Below are 18,384 nucleotides of genomic sequence, written 5' to 3' on the forward strand. Positions count from 1 at the left end.
TGTTTGCAATTAAGGCTGGTTGTGACCTTGCATCTATATTTACTTGGTACAGCAAACTTAACCAGCTGAGAAAAGCTTGAGACATGCAATGCTGTCTGCAATAAGTTTAGCAATAGTTTGAAATGCTATGAATTTCCAAAGAGGTTGGCTGTGTTAGCAGCTGGTGATGTAGGGAAGTCCCAGAACCCCACAGAGGATGAGATTGCAGAGACAAGAGTGTCTGGAAGCCAGCTGAAGTAAAGCCAACAAAAAGATTTTTAAAATGAAAATATCCTTTTGAACAGCTGTTGATAAAGAGAGTTGAGACACTGGATGGTGTAGTTAGAGGCAATGCTTTCCTGGATAAGGTGCAACATTCTGTGTGCATGTGCAAATAATGTGGGTTTTTATTGTCTTAAGTGGTAGCTGAGAGCACAAGCTGCAGGGCTGGTAGCACACAGGCAGGAGGAAAGTGGTGAAGAAAAGCTTCCAAAAGCTCTTTGTAAACTGAATAAAATTCAGGCTGAAGGTGAAAGCCAACACTGTGACTATCTGGAATTAGAAAATGAACTGAGAAGAAAGTTAGAATTATAGGGCTGAGTTTCAAGACGGTTTTCTGCACTCGATCCGTATATTTATGGGAGTAGAACATAGCAACAGCAGAACAAGGGCAGGCATTTTCCCACCGACATTTCATTGCAGATTCTCTTGGGGGTCTTTCCTTAGGAGGTTGTATGTGCTTTGGTCACTCATGTATGCAGTGGAAATGAAACAGAGCTGGATATTTCTCTGGATGTGCTCACTGATCTGGTGATCCTACACACGTCCCTGCTGCTGCGCTACGCCACCTTCGTGAAGGTACGTGCAGATCTGTGGGCACACTGCATCTCAGGATCCTTTCCCAACTTTGTCCCAGATCCAGAATAGGTCAGTGTGCTTCAGAAATATCCTTAATAAAACAAGCTGTATCTGTAAAGCTGTTCTGAGAAATGCAGTGGTCAGGATGAAAAGGAACTTTTTGTGAAGGTGTGAGCTGGACTGTGAATTTCTGGAAGTGGAAATTGGACTAGAAAAAGAAGTTACTCTTCCCTGTAAATGGAGAACGTGTGTGTTGCAGGGATGGAATGACATCTGTGGACAGAAGGAAAATGATTTATTTACATATCTTTGTTAATATCAGCTATTGCAAATCTTTGGCAAAAACCTGCTGCCTTTGTGGACTTCCTCTTCTACTATGCTGGAAGATTGGCAACACTTAGCCAGTATTTTGAACCATAAAACAAAGCTCCTAGCAAGAATAGGAAAAGACTTTCCTAAAACTTAAAAGAAAGTACTCAATAGGGAGAAAAGCAATAGTGAATTCTTGACTGGTAATAATGATTAGCAGAGTCAGACCTGCACAACTGCCACGTTCCAGAGGCAGTAGAAGTGGAGAGCATGAGGGGAGCGAAATAGCAAGGCAAGCATGTAGCATGATTCTGCTTGAGCTTCCTCCTGCAGTGATTTGTACTTCAAGGACCCTGTATTTCCCCTTGAGGAGTGGTGGCTGTGTGCATTTTCCCACCGACCTATTTTTGTGTTTGCCCACTTGGTGGCAGTGAGTTCTGTAGTTTAAGCACCCACTGTAGGGAAGTGGAGTACTTTTCACTTTTTGGTTGCTGGATTGTTAGATACATGTCAACGTTTTAAAACATGCTCCAAGGGAGGATGTGAAGGTCTGCCATAAGAATTTGTATGCAGTCTGTCATGTTTAATCTGTAAAAAGGAGAAATGGGACTCGCTTCTTTCCGGCAGAGCTGGGATGTGCTGGGGGATCAAGGTTGAAAGCGGTCCTTGAAAGAGACAGCATAGATTTCTTCCTCTTCATGGAATGCTTTGTCACAAGTGTGGTGGGAGCACTTGCTCACAGCCTTCAGCTGAGACCCGCTGACCTCCTGACCTTGTTTGCACATTCTTATCTTGGCAGGATATTTACAGGTTATGGTTTCTGTGGACTAATCTTCCATGCATTACCAAAGCTTCTGGATGACAAGCATTAATAAATGTTCTGGCCACACCTTGGGGCCCTGCAGTACGCTGTGTTTGATGTGCTTCTCAGAGGTGGTAGAGGCAGTAGCCAGCTATCTGTGAAAAGATCTGCAAGGCTGCAGATGGCCAGCAGGTTCCACACAGAGTTGGAGCCTTTTCAGCCTAGCAGCAGATCTACAGATCTCCTCAAACTACTTTTTTAGTGTTTAAACTGGATGAATTTTCTTGGGAATGGCAGAAAGCAGGTAACTGATCCTGCAGTTGCCCTTGTCACACTCAGTGCCTTGTTCTAAATCCTGCTCAAGGTTGGCCAGTTGTAGGATGAAAATAATGCTAGCAAAGTACTGTGTCAGTAGTAGAAAAGACAGCAGTGCTGTGGGCAGCAGTTGGATTGCTTTCACTGAAATACTCAGAACAAGAAATATCCTGAGGGCGCCATTCAGCACAGATGGTGTCTCCCCTGAATTCTTAAAGGCCTGGCTGTTATTACAGGGTTTGTGTTGGAAATATCAGCAAATTCACCTGTTCATCTCAAATACTTTGAGCAGTGAGAAAATCCATGATAGAAGCTAAATAGCTGCCGCTAGTGGGATTGCAGCACAAAATGCTTGTAGGAGCCAGATTGTTCTCCTCATTCAGCTTCCAGTACAGCAAACTGCAAGAATTAAGGGCAGACCAGTAGCTCTGCATTTGTGTTCATTTCAAAGTAGATTTTTCCTACATATACAAAAAAAATAAAGGTAATTGGCTGCTCTTTGGCTGACAGTTGTTGGAATTTTGAAAGGATTTCTTGATGTATCTGAGTTAGTTTGTGGCTTCTCTCTTACAGACCATTTTAGACTCTATGCAGAAACTGAATCCATGCCAGATCCGGAAGCTCTTCTACATTCTCAGCACACTAGCGTTCAGCCAGAGACAAGAAGGAAGTTATATTCAGGTAAGCAGGGACACAACAGAAAGGAGTTCAGCTGTGCCATGGTTCTTTTAGCTGGGCTAAGTTCTAGTATTGCACTAATAGTAGCTCATTTATGACCAGCAAGTAGTGTGAGGGTGTCCTTTAGCTTAATACCCTTCTCCACAACTGCAAGCTGAGCTGCAGCTCCAGACTTTGCTGTCCTGCACAGGAAGTGCTCTCCACAGAGTCTGTACATCTCCTGGCTTTCCTGGAAGCACCCTCTTTCACATCTAGAAAGGATAGATTGATAGAAACGTTGGTGGAAGGAGACCAGTTCCTGATCTAACCTCTTAGTTGCAGAGAGTCTTTTGCCAGCACGAGATCAGGTTGGCTGTGATTTTGCCCAGTTGAGCCCTGGAGATGTGCAAAAGTGTAAATTTAGCATTTCTTTCTCAAGCTTTGTTTCTCCATCAATTGGAAGCATTCAGAAAGCACAGTTCAGCTCCTTTCTCCAAGACACTTATCTTGATCCAAGTTCTTAATGTTTGTTGATCAGATATGACAGGCACTCATCAGAAACCACTCCATCCCTGAGCCTCTTTCAGCTGGCTGTATTTTGGAGGGCAGCTGCAGTGTGTGTGGAGAACTGAAGGAATATATACTAAGTTTTAATATATATTCTTAACTACAGAAAAAATCTAGACTGTGTAGTAATTGGAGCAAAGCCAAAGCACTTACAATGCTATTTGCAACCTTACCTACAGTTCTGACAATTATGTTAATTACAAACGAAGTCACAGGACGTACATTCAGTCTACAGAGCTGTAATCTCAATCAACCATCTCTGTGCAGCCTTTGGAGACGACATCAGGTGAAGATGCTGACAGGACAGAGCAGTGTGCACAGATGCTCTGTAATGACACAGGCTGTGTCTTTCTTCTTAGGATGACATGCACATGGTGATCAGGAAGTGGCTCTCCAGCTCTGTTCCCAACCACAAACAGATGGGGATTATCGGTTCTGTTGCCATGATGGGCAGCATGGCATTAAAAAGGTGAGAGAAAATGTACAGAGGTGAATTCAGTATGATTTAAGACAACCTGGAGTAGGGAAAGGTGGCAGGAAGGCATTGCCTTCTAGCGCAGGCACATCTTGGTCAGAGCCAGTAACTGAACTCTTACCTGCAAACTGCAACATTTGGTGTTGCTGACTGCTTAGTACTGCTGTTTGCTGCAAATCCTGAAGGCATCCACTGAATTTCTTGTTAGTGCTTATACATGAAGGCCTCGAGTAGCACTGGCAGGGCCTAACACTTGGGGAAAATAAATTGAATACTGGACTGAGTGGTGGACTGAATGCAGATCAGCCTGTAAAACTAAGGCTGAATAGTCTAATGTACCCTGTTTGAATGCAGAGAAATATAATGGAGAGGTAAGAAGAAGAAATGCTAGGTATTGGCTTGACAGCTTCCAGTGTACTGCATAATAATTTATAAACAGTGTTGAAGAGCCAGGCAAACTCCTGGTAAGAACTGCAACAAAGATTGAAGAGCTTAGGCTAGAAACTTTTGAGCTGTGTTTGGAAATATGGTGTAGGTTGCTGATTTTTCACTTCTTAATGAAATGCTTTTGCTGTTTATTACATGAAGGGAAAAGCCCAACTGTAGGCCCTGGGTTAGTGGGCTTCCTTACGGTTGCTCCCATAGCACTGACATCAGACTTGCACTGGCCTAAGTCTAAGCAGGACGAGATAAAATAGTTATTTCAAGAAGAGGGTTAGAAAATCCTCAAAGGCAGACTATAGACAAAAAAGAACAACACAAGAATGGAGGCATCAGCACATCAAGCATCCCTCAGTAGCAAGGAACTTGCCAGGTAAAATGCACATGGATGACTCCAGCAGGTGGGAGTGTGTTCCGTGTCTCAAAAAAAGCTTTGAATCCCTGGGGAACTTGGTTGTTTGACCTACAGAGGTATTCCTTCCAAGTCTGACCAACTGTTTTGGGAAAATGTATCTGCTGGCACTTGAGAAATATCTTGGTAGTATGTTGGGTCTCTACCTTACTAGCATCCTACCTGATTTCATTAGAAACGCTTTGAAGGAGGCAAGCTCTAAAGCCTCCTTCCTTATTAAAGGAAAAAAACTACCCTTCTGAGCCTTGCAAGTAAGCAGCAGGTATTTGAGTAGTTGGCATCATGTACCAGATATAGCAGATGTCAGGCTCGTGGTGAGGTGAGGCTACATGGCCTTCAGGAAGGTGAGTGACTAGAGGTCAGAAAAGGTGTAATCTTGAAGGTGATGTTGAGTCTTGACCCAAAGGAGTCAAACAGCAGCAGGTGTTTCTCTAGTACTGTTACAAAATGTGTCTTTTTTCATGCCTAATTCTCCACTGAATTTCTCTGTGTGATGAGTTTTGCCGTCTCTTAAGTGCTGTGTCACAAAAGTGAGGTTATCAATTGCTTGCAGAAATGAAGCAGACGGTGGTTCGCTGGAGAGACCTGAGCTGAGCATCGAATGTGATGGGCAGGTGGGTGCCAAGAATGGGTGCATTCTGGGGCAGTGTGGGGCAGAGAGAGGACGTGGTCAGCAGGAAGATCTTCAGGTGAAGCACTACGGGTCTGACAGTCAGCTTTACTCAGATGCTTGTACATTAATACTTGAGATGCTTGTACATTAACTACAGAGCCAAGAATCTATCAAAAATTGTTTGGGAGCACCCTGTTAAGATAGCACTCATGCAGTACTGCAGGCATCTAGTGAAAGTCTTCTATCCAGATGCTATTTCAGACACAAAGAAACAGGACAATCTCTTTAGTGTTGTCCCGTGGTGGAGCAGTGCTAGGTCCTTGAAAGACCTATAAGCTGCATCTCTGCAAAAGTAGCCACCACAGGCTGTTACCCTGGAGCTGAAGCTCTGGTCATGCCTCAGGATAAATAAATGCAAAAAGGAGAAATTAGGGTAAAAGCTTTAGTTGGGTCTGTTTACCTGTTCTACAAACTGTTCTCTCCTTTCAGCTTTCTACACTGCTGGACCTTGTTGGCTTCTGCTGTGAGCAAACACCAGAGATCTTGGCTCTCTACTATGATGAACTTGCCAATTTGATCGAGAAGCAGAAGGGAAATTTGGACCTGCAGCTCTTGGTATGTTCCACACTATTTTGATCTTAATCACGGAAATGTATTCTTCAGAAAAGTGATGTTTTTGGAGTATGGACAGGGCAGTGGATTTTACTCCAGCCTGAGAACTGTTTCTTTGCTGTAGGCATGCTGAGGTTCCTGTAAGAGATTGAGGAGATACAAACTACTCCTTCATCTTTCTGGGGGTTTTTTTGGAGCTTTTGTTTGTTTGTTTGGACAGATTCCCTGTTATGCTTTAACAGCTTCCTGTATGTGAACTTTCACCTGACAGCAGGAAGGAGGGAAGACTTTTAAAGGAAATAAATAGACATTTCAGAGCAGGCTTTTCATATCCATAAACAAGGTAGAGCCTGGAAGAGCTTTAAACTTCTTATCAGAATTGGCTTCTGGTCAGACAGTTAAGGCTGTCTGACAACAAAGGACCTGGAGGAGCCACAGTGAAGATTTGTGGTAATTGGAAGAGCAGGGGCTCTTCTCTCTTTTTTGCTGGAATCATTGTGCCCTTTGCAACAACTGGTTGTATAGAAGAGGAGCTGTGCTTTCGAACAGGACTGGCTAGGCTAGAAAAGCCAGTCACTCCTGGCATCCAACTGAGTGCTCCCTGGAGGAAAAGCATTCATCTTGAATGTGTTTTTTTTTCATTCTCTTAGCTAGGCTGATACAGGTTACGTTCTTCTTGGGACTGGCTGTGTATGCTTGGCAATGTGTCCTAGCTGTCTCTCTAAAGTCAGTCCTTGCAAGCAGTGGGTTTCACTGCTGTGGCTGTTCCAGGGTCCTTTTGCTTGGCCTTGTCTTCTGCTTTTTCTACTGCAATTGTCACAGCTTGCTTCACTGAAGCAATTTGTTGAGCGGGTTTTTTCTCTCTTCACAGGATAAGTTTGGGAAGAGTTTGGTGGAGGACTTTCCCAATGACTTTGTGGTGGATCTCAGCCCTGCGGTGGATGGGTATGCTGAACGTTGGCTAACCTTTGTAATATTTCTGCTACTGAGAACTGGACGTGTAAACACTTGGTCCTTTCAACTGAGCTTGTCTGTCTTTTCTTGCAGTTCCTTTTTGTTCCCAGTGAAGTCCTTGTATAATCTGGATGAAGATGAAACTCAGGGAGCAATTGCCATTAACCTCCTACCACTGGTGTCACAGAGTGAGCCTGGCAGGGTCACTGATGAAATGAGTAATCCAAGGAAAAGGTACTTTGACATCTACCTTGCAGTTATACTACAGTTAAGAGAAGTATATTCTCATTTGATGCAGTACACTGTGCCCAGACCTGGCTGCCTCAGTGCTTGATGAGGAGCTGGGCAGAGGATTTGCCAGTTTTCAGTGTTCTTTTCTTGTCTGCTGTTGGACATGTTCAGATAAGTCTAGAGGCATAAGCATCTGATGGGGATCTGGCAGCCTGTTCTGACTCAGGCTGTTTTGGTGGTCTTAGTAAGTTATGTTGCATCCACTTTGTTTTCCATCCATCATGTGAGAACAGAAGCTCTTTAGTCCAGTGTTACTGTGTTATTAAATGCCTCATTGAGATGGATAGGCAACTCTGAGGTGGCAAAATTTGTATTTTAAGCAATGAGTCTCAAATAGAATCAGCAAGGAATTAGTAATTGTTGTAAAGACTTAGACAACAAAAAAATGTGCAAGATCACAAGCATGCAGCCAGAACTGAAATTTGACTAAGAAACAAGGGCTTTGTCCTTGGGGAATGAAACAAGAAGTGTGTAATAAATAACTTAAACAGTGGGCCATCAGCACTGCAAATAATAAGCCTTTTTTTTTTTTTTAACATCATCTTCACATTCTGCATAATTTATTGTTGGAAGGTCTTGTTGAGATTGTAGTTGTGCTTAATAAAAAGATAGAATCAATCTATAGCAAATAAAAAAACCACATAGTTCCCCTACATACATCAGTGTAAAAGCAGTAACTTTTCTTGCTCAGAATGAGAGCAGTAAGTAGAATGCTAGCAAATATTCAAGAAGGTTTCTCCACTGCTGATAAACAGATTTTACACAAATTCTTGTCATTCCTCCTGTAGTTTTCATCTGGTTTCTGCTGGAAATAAATCTGACTCTGTTTTTGATTCAGTACAGCTGTTCCTGTGCCCATGTGCTTTCCCAGAAAATTGATGATAAATGATATATTTCTTTTAACCATGGGGTGCGTTTCTGCTTTGTGCTGCTATGGCTTGCAAGGAGCAAAATCAAAGGAGTGGGCTGGGTGGCATGGGGAGGACACAGTGTGCAAGGGAAAAGTAATAAGCTTTCTGGAGAGATACAAAGCATAGGAGGACCAACTCCATTTCTCTGTATTTTTATTTATATCTTTTTATTTCTCCTTCCCCAGGGTAGTATCACCAATATGCCTATCGCCCTGCTTCCGACTGCTCAGACTCTACACTGGAGAACAAAACAATGGGAGCCTGGAGGAGATCGATGCCTTACTGGGTATGGGAGCGAACCTTGAACAGAGTCCATCCAGCTGACTTGCTCCTATCACAGATTTGCAAAGACCTCCTGCATCTGTAGGGAGAAATCTGTAGTTTGTGATGGAGGCTGAGATGCTCTGTTGTCCATAAAGTAAAGGGAGGCTTTTTCTGGCAAGTAACAGGTGGAGTTTGCTCCAGATAGCCATTGGAATTGTTACAGGTTTTGAGAAGGGTCCATGCAAAGATGAGAGGATGAGCAGCAAATGCAGCCCAACGTGTTCTCTGCTTATTCTGTCCCAGGTTGCCCTCTGTACCTGACTGACCTGAAGGTGGAAGGGAAGCTGGATTCTCTCTCCAAGCAGGAACGGGAATTTCTGTGCTCGCTCCTGTTCTATGCACTCAACTGGTTTCGTGAGGTGGGTAGAGCCTTGCCTGCCTATTTTGGAGTGGCCCTGAGGAGTAGCACTTAAACACACTAACCTCAGGCTTCAGGAGTGCAACTGTCAAGGAACAGCCTTGCCTTTTGGAAATATTCTCCAGCAAAATGTTGGAGATCTTCCTGTGTTCTTCTCTTCATTATTATAGCTGTTAGAGACTCAGAGGCTGTAAAGGACTCCCTTGCCATGTGAGTTCTCCATCTGCTACTCAGTTGCAGCCTGCACTCTGTGGCTTAGTTTTGTCTCTGAAAATCAGTTTTGTTGCTGCAAGGAGGCTGCTGTAAACCTCAAATATATTTCTAAGCTATGAGGTATAATAGTAGCCCTAGTAGGAGAGAAAGCACAAGAAAAAAGGTCAGTCTGTCCATGTTGTACTATCATGAGAGTAGCCAGCAGGTTGAGGAAATAAGTCACTTTTTGGATTGTCAATTATGGTACTGGAATTATGGCACTGGAACAGGCTGCCCGAGGAGGCTGTGGATGCTCCATCCCTGCAGGCATCCAAGGCCAGGCTGGATGTGGCTCTGGGCAGCCTGGGCTGCTGGTTGGTGACCCTGCATGTAGCAGAAACTGGATGCTCACTGTGGTCTTTTTCAACCCAGGCCATTCTATGATATGTCTGTTTTCATAGGGGCTTCTGAAGAGTTCTGTTCCCACAGTCTAGATCTGGTCAGATAGGCCACTTGTGCTGAGTGTTGCGTGCTTATTCAGGACATAGAAATGCTATTTAGGAAAAGTAGTAAGGGTGCACATCTCCCTAATTCAGTTTGTCAGTCTCCCTAAGTCAGTTTGTTTTGTGCTTCTAGGTTGTAAATGCCTTCTGCCAACAACAAGATGCTGAGATGAAGGGGAAAGTTCTGACTCGACTACAGAACATCACAGAGCTGCAGAATGTGCTAGGAAAATGTTTGTCAGGTGAATGTGGAATATTTCTATCTGTATGTTCTGGGCCTCAGCTGTGTCATGTAATGTATTGTCTCCCCGTTCGTGGGGACGATGAAAGATGGGGTACTTCCTCTAGATGTGTATTTGCCTGTATTTTCTCATTCAGGAACTGAGTCAAACAAATGTCTGTGTTTTGGCTCTTTCAGCAACCCCTGGCTATGTCCCACCACCTGCTACTTTTGATTCTGAAGCCCCAGAAGGTGTACCATCTATTAATGCTGGTGGTCCAGTGAGAAAAAAAAATGGTAAGGAAATCTTGTAATGTTTAAGGATGATGGGTTGGTGATGTTGGGTTGGACCAGCATGTTGCACTGGACCTGTCGTGTGAGAGTAATTAAGGCAGAAGGAAAGTTATGATTATGTTCTGCAGACTGGTAAGCTCAGATCAGACCAAGAGATTCCTGAGCTCAGCTCATATTGCCTACCAAAAAAAAAAAATCCATCACATGGGTCACAGTCGCATGGGGTCATATGGTTTCCACACCAATTTCACCCTACTTTTTGGTTTTGCTCAGCCAAAGTAAATAGTTTGCTGCCACTAAGTAGGGGAAGGTTTTCCAGTTCTCTACTCGCACTCTGAGCTGCCTTATTTCATATCCTTTGTGGTTACATAGTAAGCTGCCTTGGCTGCTTACTTTTGGCAAGGTGAGTTCTTCACTGTTCTAATCTATGTACTGTCTGTACCCAGTGGTCAGGCTCCCTGGAAACATTTGCTGGAAGTTTCCCCAGGCATTCCCTTCTCTGAGTTACTTATGAAACTGAATAAAGCCAATTTTTAAAGGATTCTATAGCTGACTCCGTGTGAAAAGTGCACATTAAGCCCTTCTCTTTGCTGCTTCTCCTCTAACAAGCTTTCTGTCCAAGAATGCACCTGTTCTTTCATCCAGTTCTTTAAGGGCTTTTGGTGTAAAACTTTATATGAGGCTTTTTGGATATCTGGATCTCTAGGGGATGCTGGATTCCTTTTATCAGTGTGATACCAGCAGCCTGGCAGCCCCGCTTCTTTCCAACAGCCTGCATGTCCACGTGCTCAGTGATCTTTTCCAGTAATGCAGGACAAACCCAACAGCCTTAATTTTCTTGAATCCTCCTTACACCCCTTTACATTCATGGGGATTCCATTGGCAAGCTGTCAGTCCCCCGAGGCAGCGCACAGAGTGTCAGGAATGTTGCACTGGAACAACTTTGGAACCTTGAGTGAATGTTTCCTTGCCCTAGTGACTTACTGGATGCCCATGTAGTCAAGTACATTGTGTACAGTTGAAGAAACCACACTGATTTCAAGTAATCTTTGTGCTACTGTGTCAGATGTGAGTCTTCCCTCCTTTGTCAGCAGTGAGGTCCTTTGCTGGGAATTAATTGAGTTGTTCTGCTGTTGGCACAGCGTCCCCATGAGCCCCATCAGTAGCTGTTTGCCCTGCTGTCCTTTTCCAGGTCCTCTGCCTTTGTCACTGCTGAGAGACAGCAATGCTAATTTTTTGTTCAAGCATTTTTTAAGATGATGACCCACCATTTTGGCAATCACTGCATAACATGTTTACAGTTCTGTGAGAAAAGTGAGACTTGCTTCAATTTCTTTCTGTGATTTTACTTCATGAAAGAGGAGCTGGTTGAAGAGAGAGTCCCAAATGCATTTGGCTTTCTTTTGGACTGTGACCCTGGTTACAGGTGACTCACAACCTGTGTGTGTTCCGTGCTTTATTAGGGCTGATTGAAGTACAACCTCTGCTGTTTTCCTGCCTTGCAGCACTATTTGAACACACTGCAACCCCTCTTTTCCCCCCTCCTCCCCCCCTCCTTTTTTTTTTCTCTCCTGAATTTGCTGTTTTCTTCAAGGAAAGAAAAAAAAGTCTGACAGCAGCAAAGCCTGCAGTGCAGAGCATACTCAGGCAGATGAAAGTTCTGATGGAAACCAGCCTGATACTGAGCTCTCCGAGCTGGAGAAGGTAGGTACATACCCTGCAGGAAAGGTAAAGGGAAATGAAATAAAACCAAAGCTTTGAAGTACTGCAGGCAAGTGCAGTTCCTAGTTTCAAGTCAGAAATTGATGTAAATCTGGAAAATACAGACCCCTGTAAGAAAATACATACCTCTGATTCTAGTCTGCTTCAGTCTCTTTTTTTTCTTATTTTTTAGTTTTTTCTTGAGGTATTTGATCAATATATTCATCATAAAGCATACTTAAAATGACCCATTTTCTTCACACACTAAGAGCTGCTCCCCAAATCTATCAACAAATGGATTGTTGGATCTTCTTTCTTGTTCTTTGAAGCAAGCTCTTATCATTATGCCCAGAGTGCACAATCTGTGCTAGCTGAAGGAGAGGCCCCAGGGAAGTGTGCCTGGCTTTGGACTCAGTATCCCAGATGCTGGGATCTCAGACATCCTTCAAGGCACAACTACCACTACGCTGTTACTAATGATTGATATTCAGAGCCTATTTTACCTTTTTTTTTGGTCCAGCAAATATGCTTTTCTTGTCTCCGTGCCACTGTACAGGTATGAAAACTGAGTCAAGTACCATAACAAAGTCACTTAAGTTACGACGAGCGAAGTCTTGGGTAGTTCTGGAAATTAATGGATGTAAAACCTTTTTTCAGCTAACAGGAGTATTGGTCCCAGACAAATCCATGGATGACAAAATCCATGAATCCTGCATGATCCACATCCTGCTCCCGTCGCAGGGTTACATGGAGTGAATCTCTTAGGAATGTGTAGATTTGGGGCCAACAAGCAGTATAGCATGCCATGGTTTACCATCCTGGTGTTTATCAGGGATAAAAACATTTGTCTCTTATGGTGCTTACGCTGTCTTTCACCAGTCCAGGATGAATTTCATGCAGCCATTGTTTCATAGAAAGCAGATAGCAAAGATTATTCTGGTTTCCTATATGTTATTTTTTCCAGAAAATGTTTAGTGACCTGTACAATCCACAATGAAGATGCTTCTGATTGTGTGTATTCATCTCTGCTACCTGTTGCAAATTGTTCTTAGTCTTGTTTCATCTTTGCAAGAAATACAGAGGACTGCGTAGAAGAAATAGGTTTATTTGAGCTAGAAAGTGTTGCAGGTTGCAAGCTGAGTTCTGCCATTCATTTTTCAGAGTGCTGCCGAGAGAGAGACAGGAAACCCTCTGGCACAGCTGCAGAGTTATCGCCCCTACTTCCGAGAGCTGGACCTGGAAGTGTTCTCTGTACTCCACTGTGGGCTGCTGACAAGGTCTGTCCTGGACACAGAGATGCACACAGAGGTGAGTGCAACCAGTTTTGTGTTACTTATTGCCTCGCTGTGGCCTTGGCCTCTCCTGCTCCATTAAAGTGAAACCTAAGTAAAGTTAATATTGTGTATCAAGAATCTTCCCCTTGAGATGGGAAGTAGTCCAACCCTCTCTGCTGTGAGCAAGTTTGCCACCCACTAGATATAAGGAAAAAAAGATATAGTATAGCATGTATAACTTTATGGAAAGAGAAAAGCTTTAATACTGAACACTGCTGAGGTATAGCATGTTCCAAACACTATGAGGGGGCCTGCCCATTCCCAAGAATCTATGACAGTAGAGTCCATGTTGCAAAAAGGCAGCTGTCTCAAGTCGTTGTTAGAGGGGAAACAGGGTGCAAAAACGAGACTGGTGTCATGGATGTTTGCCATCTGGAAGCTTATATAAAACTCTGCATTACTATGGAGATGGAGAGCAGAAGTGCTTAATTTTGTTAGACTCTTTGTAGGCAGGCTCAGTCCATCTGGAGTCTAATTTTGTTATGCAACCATAGGATTAGTAAAATGCAAAAAGGTTGTGGCAGTGTGGAGTGCAGCCTGCCCTGCTCCAAGGACAGCTGTCACCACGTGTGCAGGGTGCAGGGACCTGTAAGGCTATGTGAGAAACCTCCTGGCACATGTGGCATTATTTCAAATGATTACCTGAGAAGAAATCTTATTAGTGCTCATAAATATCTAATGGGTGGGAGCCAAGTGGATGGGGCCAGGCTCTGTGGTGGTGCCCAGTGACAGGAAAATGGGCAAGTGTCACAAACTGAAATGTAGGAAGTTCCATCTGAACACAGGAAAAAATTCTTTACTATGAGGTGGCAGAGCACTGAAACAAGCTGTCCAGAGAGGTTGTGGAGCCTCCCCTGGAAAGATTTAAAACGTCCCTGGGCACTTTCCTGTGTATCATACAGAACTTGCTTTAGCAGAAGCTTGGACCCAGAGGTTCCTTCCAGCCCCTACAATTCTGTGATTTTGAACTTCAGTGTATAAACACGTTCCCTCTCAGTAGCTGGGTGTTACTGGAGTTATGTTCAGAGCACCAGATCCACCTTGTGCTTTGAGTAACCAGAACTGATATCCCATCCCTCCAATGGAAAGGGCAAAAGCCTAGCATCTACCAAATTGCTCCCTGGCAGAGGTTAACTAAGCCAGGAGACATAACTGGAAATTGAGGGAGTGAATGTCAGCTTCAAGGCACTACAATTAGGTGCTGAGTCCTGGAATTGACTTTTCTTCCTTGTAATTGCAGGCTAGTGAAGTTGTGCAGCTGGGGCCTGCTGAGCTCTGCTTCCTTCTGGATGACATGTGCTGGAAGCTAGAACATGTGCTGACCCCAGGCCCCACTAGGAGAGTGCCCTTCTTCAAGGTGTGTCCAGCAGCAGCTTGGTGGGCTGTGACCTGGGCTGGCAGAGCTCATCAGTGGCTTCCAGCCTTTCCTGACTAAATGTTTTTCAGAAATATATTCACCTTGCAGTTGAATGGCAGTCTGTCTCCCAGCTGTGTCAGAGCAGCAGTTGCCTTTTCAAAAGAAATTACTGTACTGCATCACTCACCAAAGTGTTTGCAGCATCTAATTCTCTCCATGTCTTGGGAAAGTGCATGCAGCTGAGGGAAAACCATGTAGCCCAAAACTCAGGTGGCACTTCTCCCTGCCCAGCTTGGAGAAACTGGCTCTGCTGTTCAAGAAGCAGCTCAGCTTAAGCAGACAGAAGGTGTTAGAATCAATTTTCTGTTTTTCATTTTTTTTCCCCTGTATGTTTTCATATTCTTTAGAGTAACACCTTCAGTGCAAGGAGTCTTTGGTTTTCTGGGTGATGACTTCTGAAGTTATTATCAAGTAAGACTGAAATGACTTTAAAATTTTGGTTTGCTACAGGAAAAAGGCAACAAGGATATTGGTTTTTCCCACCTTTGTCAGAGATCCCCGAAGGAAGTTGCTGTGTGTGTAGTCAAGCTTCTAAAGCCACTGTGCAATCACATGGAGAACATGCACAACTACTTCCAGGTCAGCGGGCAGCGATTTTGATTCAAAAATCATCAAGTTTTGTTGCCTCTAGAAATATTTTTGGTTTTATTTGTGGGGAAAAGAGAGTGGCTTTGGTGTGTTGCAGGGTGTTTTAAGCATTGAGTTGACAGAAATGTGTTCTTTTGCCGTTTTATTTCCCTGGACTAGTATTTAATGAAAAATTTGTTCTGCATTGAAGACAGTTATACCAAACCAAGGTGTGGTAGGTGAATCAGGACTGGACATCCAGGAATACCAGCTGATGTCCTCTTGTTACCACCAGCTGCTGCAAACTTTTCGCTTGCTGTTTGCATGGTGAGTTTACACCAAAGGGTCACATAAATGAACAAAGTTTGTGTGCTCCCTCCCTTTCATGTTCCTCTGTAGTGTTTGTACCCAACTGATGACCTACCAGTCTTGCAGAACTGCACTCTGCTGTGTCTGGAGACATTTAAATGCTTTGTCGTTGACTCCCCTGAACAAAGCCAGTGATTGAGAGTGAATGCAGGACAGTTGGAAGCACAGAACAGGCCAGCATTCAGTGCATTGATCCATGTGATTTTTTGGATGATGACTGGCATAAGTGGCATACTGCCACGCCTCATTGTGCAACTCCCATTCTGCATGGGGATCTTGGAATTTCTTGCCCAGCAAGCCTCGTGTTAATTTGGCACTGCCTCAATGTTGAGCAATGAAAGGATTAATTTTTTTCACTGGAAATAATGGATGTGCATTTCACTGATGAGCTTTTGCTGCTGATGCTCTTGAACCAGATTCTGAAATGCCAAACTGTAATTGTACGTTCACTCTGAATTTAACTTCTGCATCTGTTAATAAAATTCAGGGTAGCATTGCACAGGTTGGTTTTTTTTCTGAATCCTAATTTAGATCTGAGTGTGGAAAGTGGTTTCCCATGGTTGTGCTTTGAAGGTAGGAGCAAGTGTAAAAAGAGCAAGAGAAGGAAGCAGCAGAATGCAAATCAACACGCCTTTGGCACTCCCTGAGCTTTGAATGCTTTGTAAATGTTAAACTTTCTTCAGAATCTAGCAGAATTTTGTAGGTTTTCTTGTTTTCTAATCAAACTGAACAGTTGCTCTATGTCATGCGCGAAGGTAAGCAGCTGATGATGCCACTTCTGCTTCTTACTGAGGTGTGCCTCTCCTGTTAGCCGCTGCTAAAGCCATAGAGACCCTGATGGCACTTCTGGCTGTTTCCAAACTGATCATTTTCTCCTTACGAATTATGAATTTGTTGTTCTTTAATCTGCCCATCTTGTAAACCAAAGGACTCGTCTCTCTTTGTCACACCGGCAGCTCAAGATGAGTTTACCCTCTATTCCATGTGAACAGTAAGATAGTTCTGTCTTGATATAAAACAAGCAGACATATACTGGGGGCTAGAAGTCCACCAACCCAATTATAACTTACATTAATGTTTCGTGAATCTCTGATTTGTTGGCAATCATGAATTATCTTCTGTGTTAAAGGTGCACTTGATCTTTACTGTTATCAAGCCCCTGTGTTCAGTGTGAAGATGTAGAGCATGGAGCCACCCCAGCACTTCCAGAATTCGTAGTCAGAGTGGATAATTTCACAGACAGTGGTAGTTCAAAGAGTTAATGAAGGTCCTGATGAAGGTCTTTTCCTTCCTGTTAGGCTTCTGCTCACTGCTTGAGAGCTGACTGCACACCTCACTGCATTTGCACAGCAACTGTCAATAGGCATCCTCTATTTTTCAGATCTGCATAATATTGTTTTAGTATATATGGACTTCTACTTATGTGGAAAGATTTTTTCCTTCCAACCTGGATCTGAAATCCGTGAACTGTAAAGTGGGTAACCTGTGTACACGAGGTTTTACATTCCCTGGAAAAGACAAACCATAATGGACAAAGCTAGCAGTTACAATCAGCTTTCAGTTTTTGTGCCCCCTATAACTTCCATGTTGCTGGGCTCTTCTGGTGTATTGGCTTCTTTGCATCAAACATCCCTGTTGCAAACATCTGCCCAGATATGCTTTTCTATGCAGTATCTCTCCTCCTACTCTGGTGCTGAGCTGGACTTTTTCTACCCTCAGGAATGGTTTTTCTCAACATGAGAATTCCAACTTGCTGAGGTCAGCTCTCCAGGTACTTGCAGACAGGCTGAAGCCAGGAGAGACGGAGTTTGTTCCTCTTGAAGAGCTGATAAGGTACAGTCAATGTTTCCCAAGCTCTGAAAGTGATAGATTTCAAACATTATGTATCAGTGTGTGTTCAGGAGCTCTCTTAGGGCTCTGAACACCTCTAAGCAGAAAGGTTTGCATTTCATTTGAATGGCAGTGCAGTCAAAGCTGATAAAATGAACTGTTGGATTATAAGATAGGCATTAGTCTATGGGGTGCATGTGTAAGCATGCTGTGTGAAACTAGCAGGTCAGTAGGATTCACAGAAGGAACAGATGGGTTCTGAGCAGTTAAAATGTCTACAGGGCACAAGACAAAAGTGTATAAAGATGTTGCTAAGCTTAGAGCAGCTAGGGCTTACAAGAGGTTTCTCAGTCATTGACTTTTTGTCTACTACAGGTTGCTACCCTTTCTTTAGAATGGTACTGCTAGAGACAAGTGCTAGGCTAGGGAGACCTTGGATCTTGAGCCAGTCTGTTGCTGGAGATTACCCTATCTATGCTGTCTTCACCTTTTTGCACTCCTGTCATTCTGCAGTGAGAGTTTCCAATACCTACTGAATTTCCAGCAGAGCATTCCCAGCTTCCAGTGTGCATTCATCCTCACTCAGCTCCTGATGGCCATCTCTGAAAAACCAATGACTGGCTGGAAGAGAGAGAAAATGGGTAATGTGTGAAGAGCCTTTTCTCCTGGATTAGTTTTTGTGCTGTTCTTTTTTTGTAAATCTTGGGTTATGTCTGCAAATGAACAGTTGTAGCAGTTAGTAAAAGGAACTGCAGTAAGTCTATTGGGAGCTCTTTGGTACTTGTTTTGCTGTGCCTCAGTCTTATGCAGAAAGGCAAACTCCAGCTCTTTTGGTTAGTGCTTTTTGAAATTGGAGCCTCACAGCTTTTAAGAGTTCTGTGAGTAAGTTTGCTGTTCAGTTTAGCTGCTAATGATGGAGCTGATCACAGATGTAACTGGGTGTAACTTCCTGGTAAGTACACGTAGCTCAGTTTGTTGTGACAGTTCATTTCCAAGAATTGTGGAAATAAACTGTGCAGGTAGAGCTGTTACTCCAGAGTGGAGGGAGAAAAAAATTAGCGACAGCTAACTGTGTGCAT

General features: G+C 43.5%; 1 protein-coding gene across 1 annotated transcript in view; it reads left to right on the forward strand.

Annotated features, from left to right (window-relative positions):
* FANCD2 (FA complementation group D2) overlaps positions 1–18,384 on the forward strand; it is a 44,767-nt gene that overhangs the window by 16,163 nt on the left and 10,220 nt on the right. The window contains exons 17-34 of the mRNA XM_042885505.1: positions 706–837; positions 2,837–2,944; positions 3,847–3,956; positions 5,369–5,429; positions 5,918–6,043; positions 6,912–6,985; positions 7,088–7,228; positions 8,382–8,482; positions 8,764–8,879; positions 9,707–9,815; positions 9,992–10,090; positions 11,682–11,791; positions 12,950–13,096; positions 14,363–14,479; positions 14,990–15,118; positions 15,318–15,433; positions 17,195–17,308; positions 17,819–17,946. Of these exons, the coding sequence (XP_042741439.1) occupies positions 706–837; positions 2,837–2,944; positions 3,847–3,956; positions 5,369–5,429; positions 5,918–6,043; positions 6,912–6,985; positions 7,088–7,228; positions 8,382–8,482; positions 8,764–8,879; positions 9,707–9,815; positions 9,992–10,090; positions 11,682–11,791; positions 12,950–13,096; positions 14,363–14,479; positions 14,990–15,118; positions 15,318–15,433; positions 17,195–17,308; positions 17,819–17,946 (2,038 nt within the window). The remainder of the gene's footprint in view (positions 1–705; positions 838–2,836; positions 2,945–3,846; positions 3,957–5,368; positions 5,430–5,917; positions 6,044–6,911; positions 6,986–7,087; positions 7,229–8,381; positions 8,483–8,763; positions 8,880–9,706; positions 9,816–9,991; positions 10,091–11,681; positions 11,792–12,949; positions 13,097–14,362; positions 14,480–14,989; positions 15,119–15,317; positions 15,434–17,194; positions 17,309–17,818; positions 17,947–18,384) is intronic.

This window comes from Lagopus leucura, unplaced genomic scaffold, assembly GCF_019238085.1.
Source record: "Lagopus leucura isolate 7727_CA_CO unplaced genomic scaffold, USGS_WTPT01 Super-Scaffold_100050, whole genome shotgun sequence".
Lineage (NCBI taxonomy): Eukaryota > Metazoa > Chordata > Aves > Galliformes > Phasianidae > Lagopus > Lagopus leucura.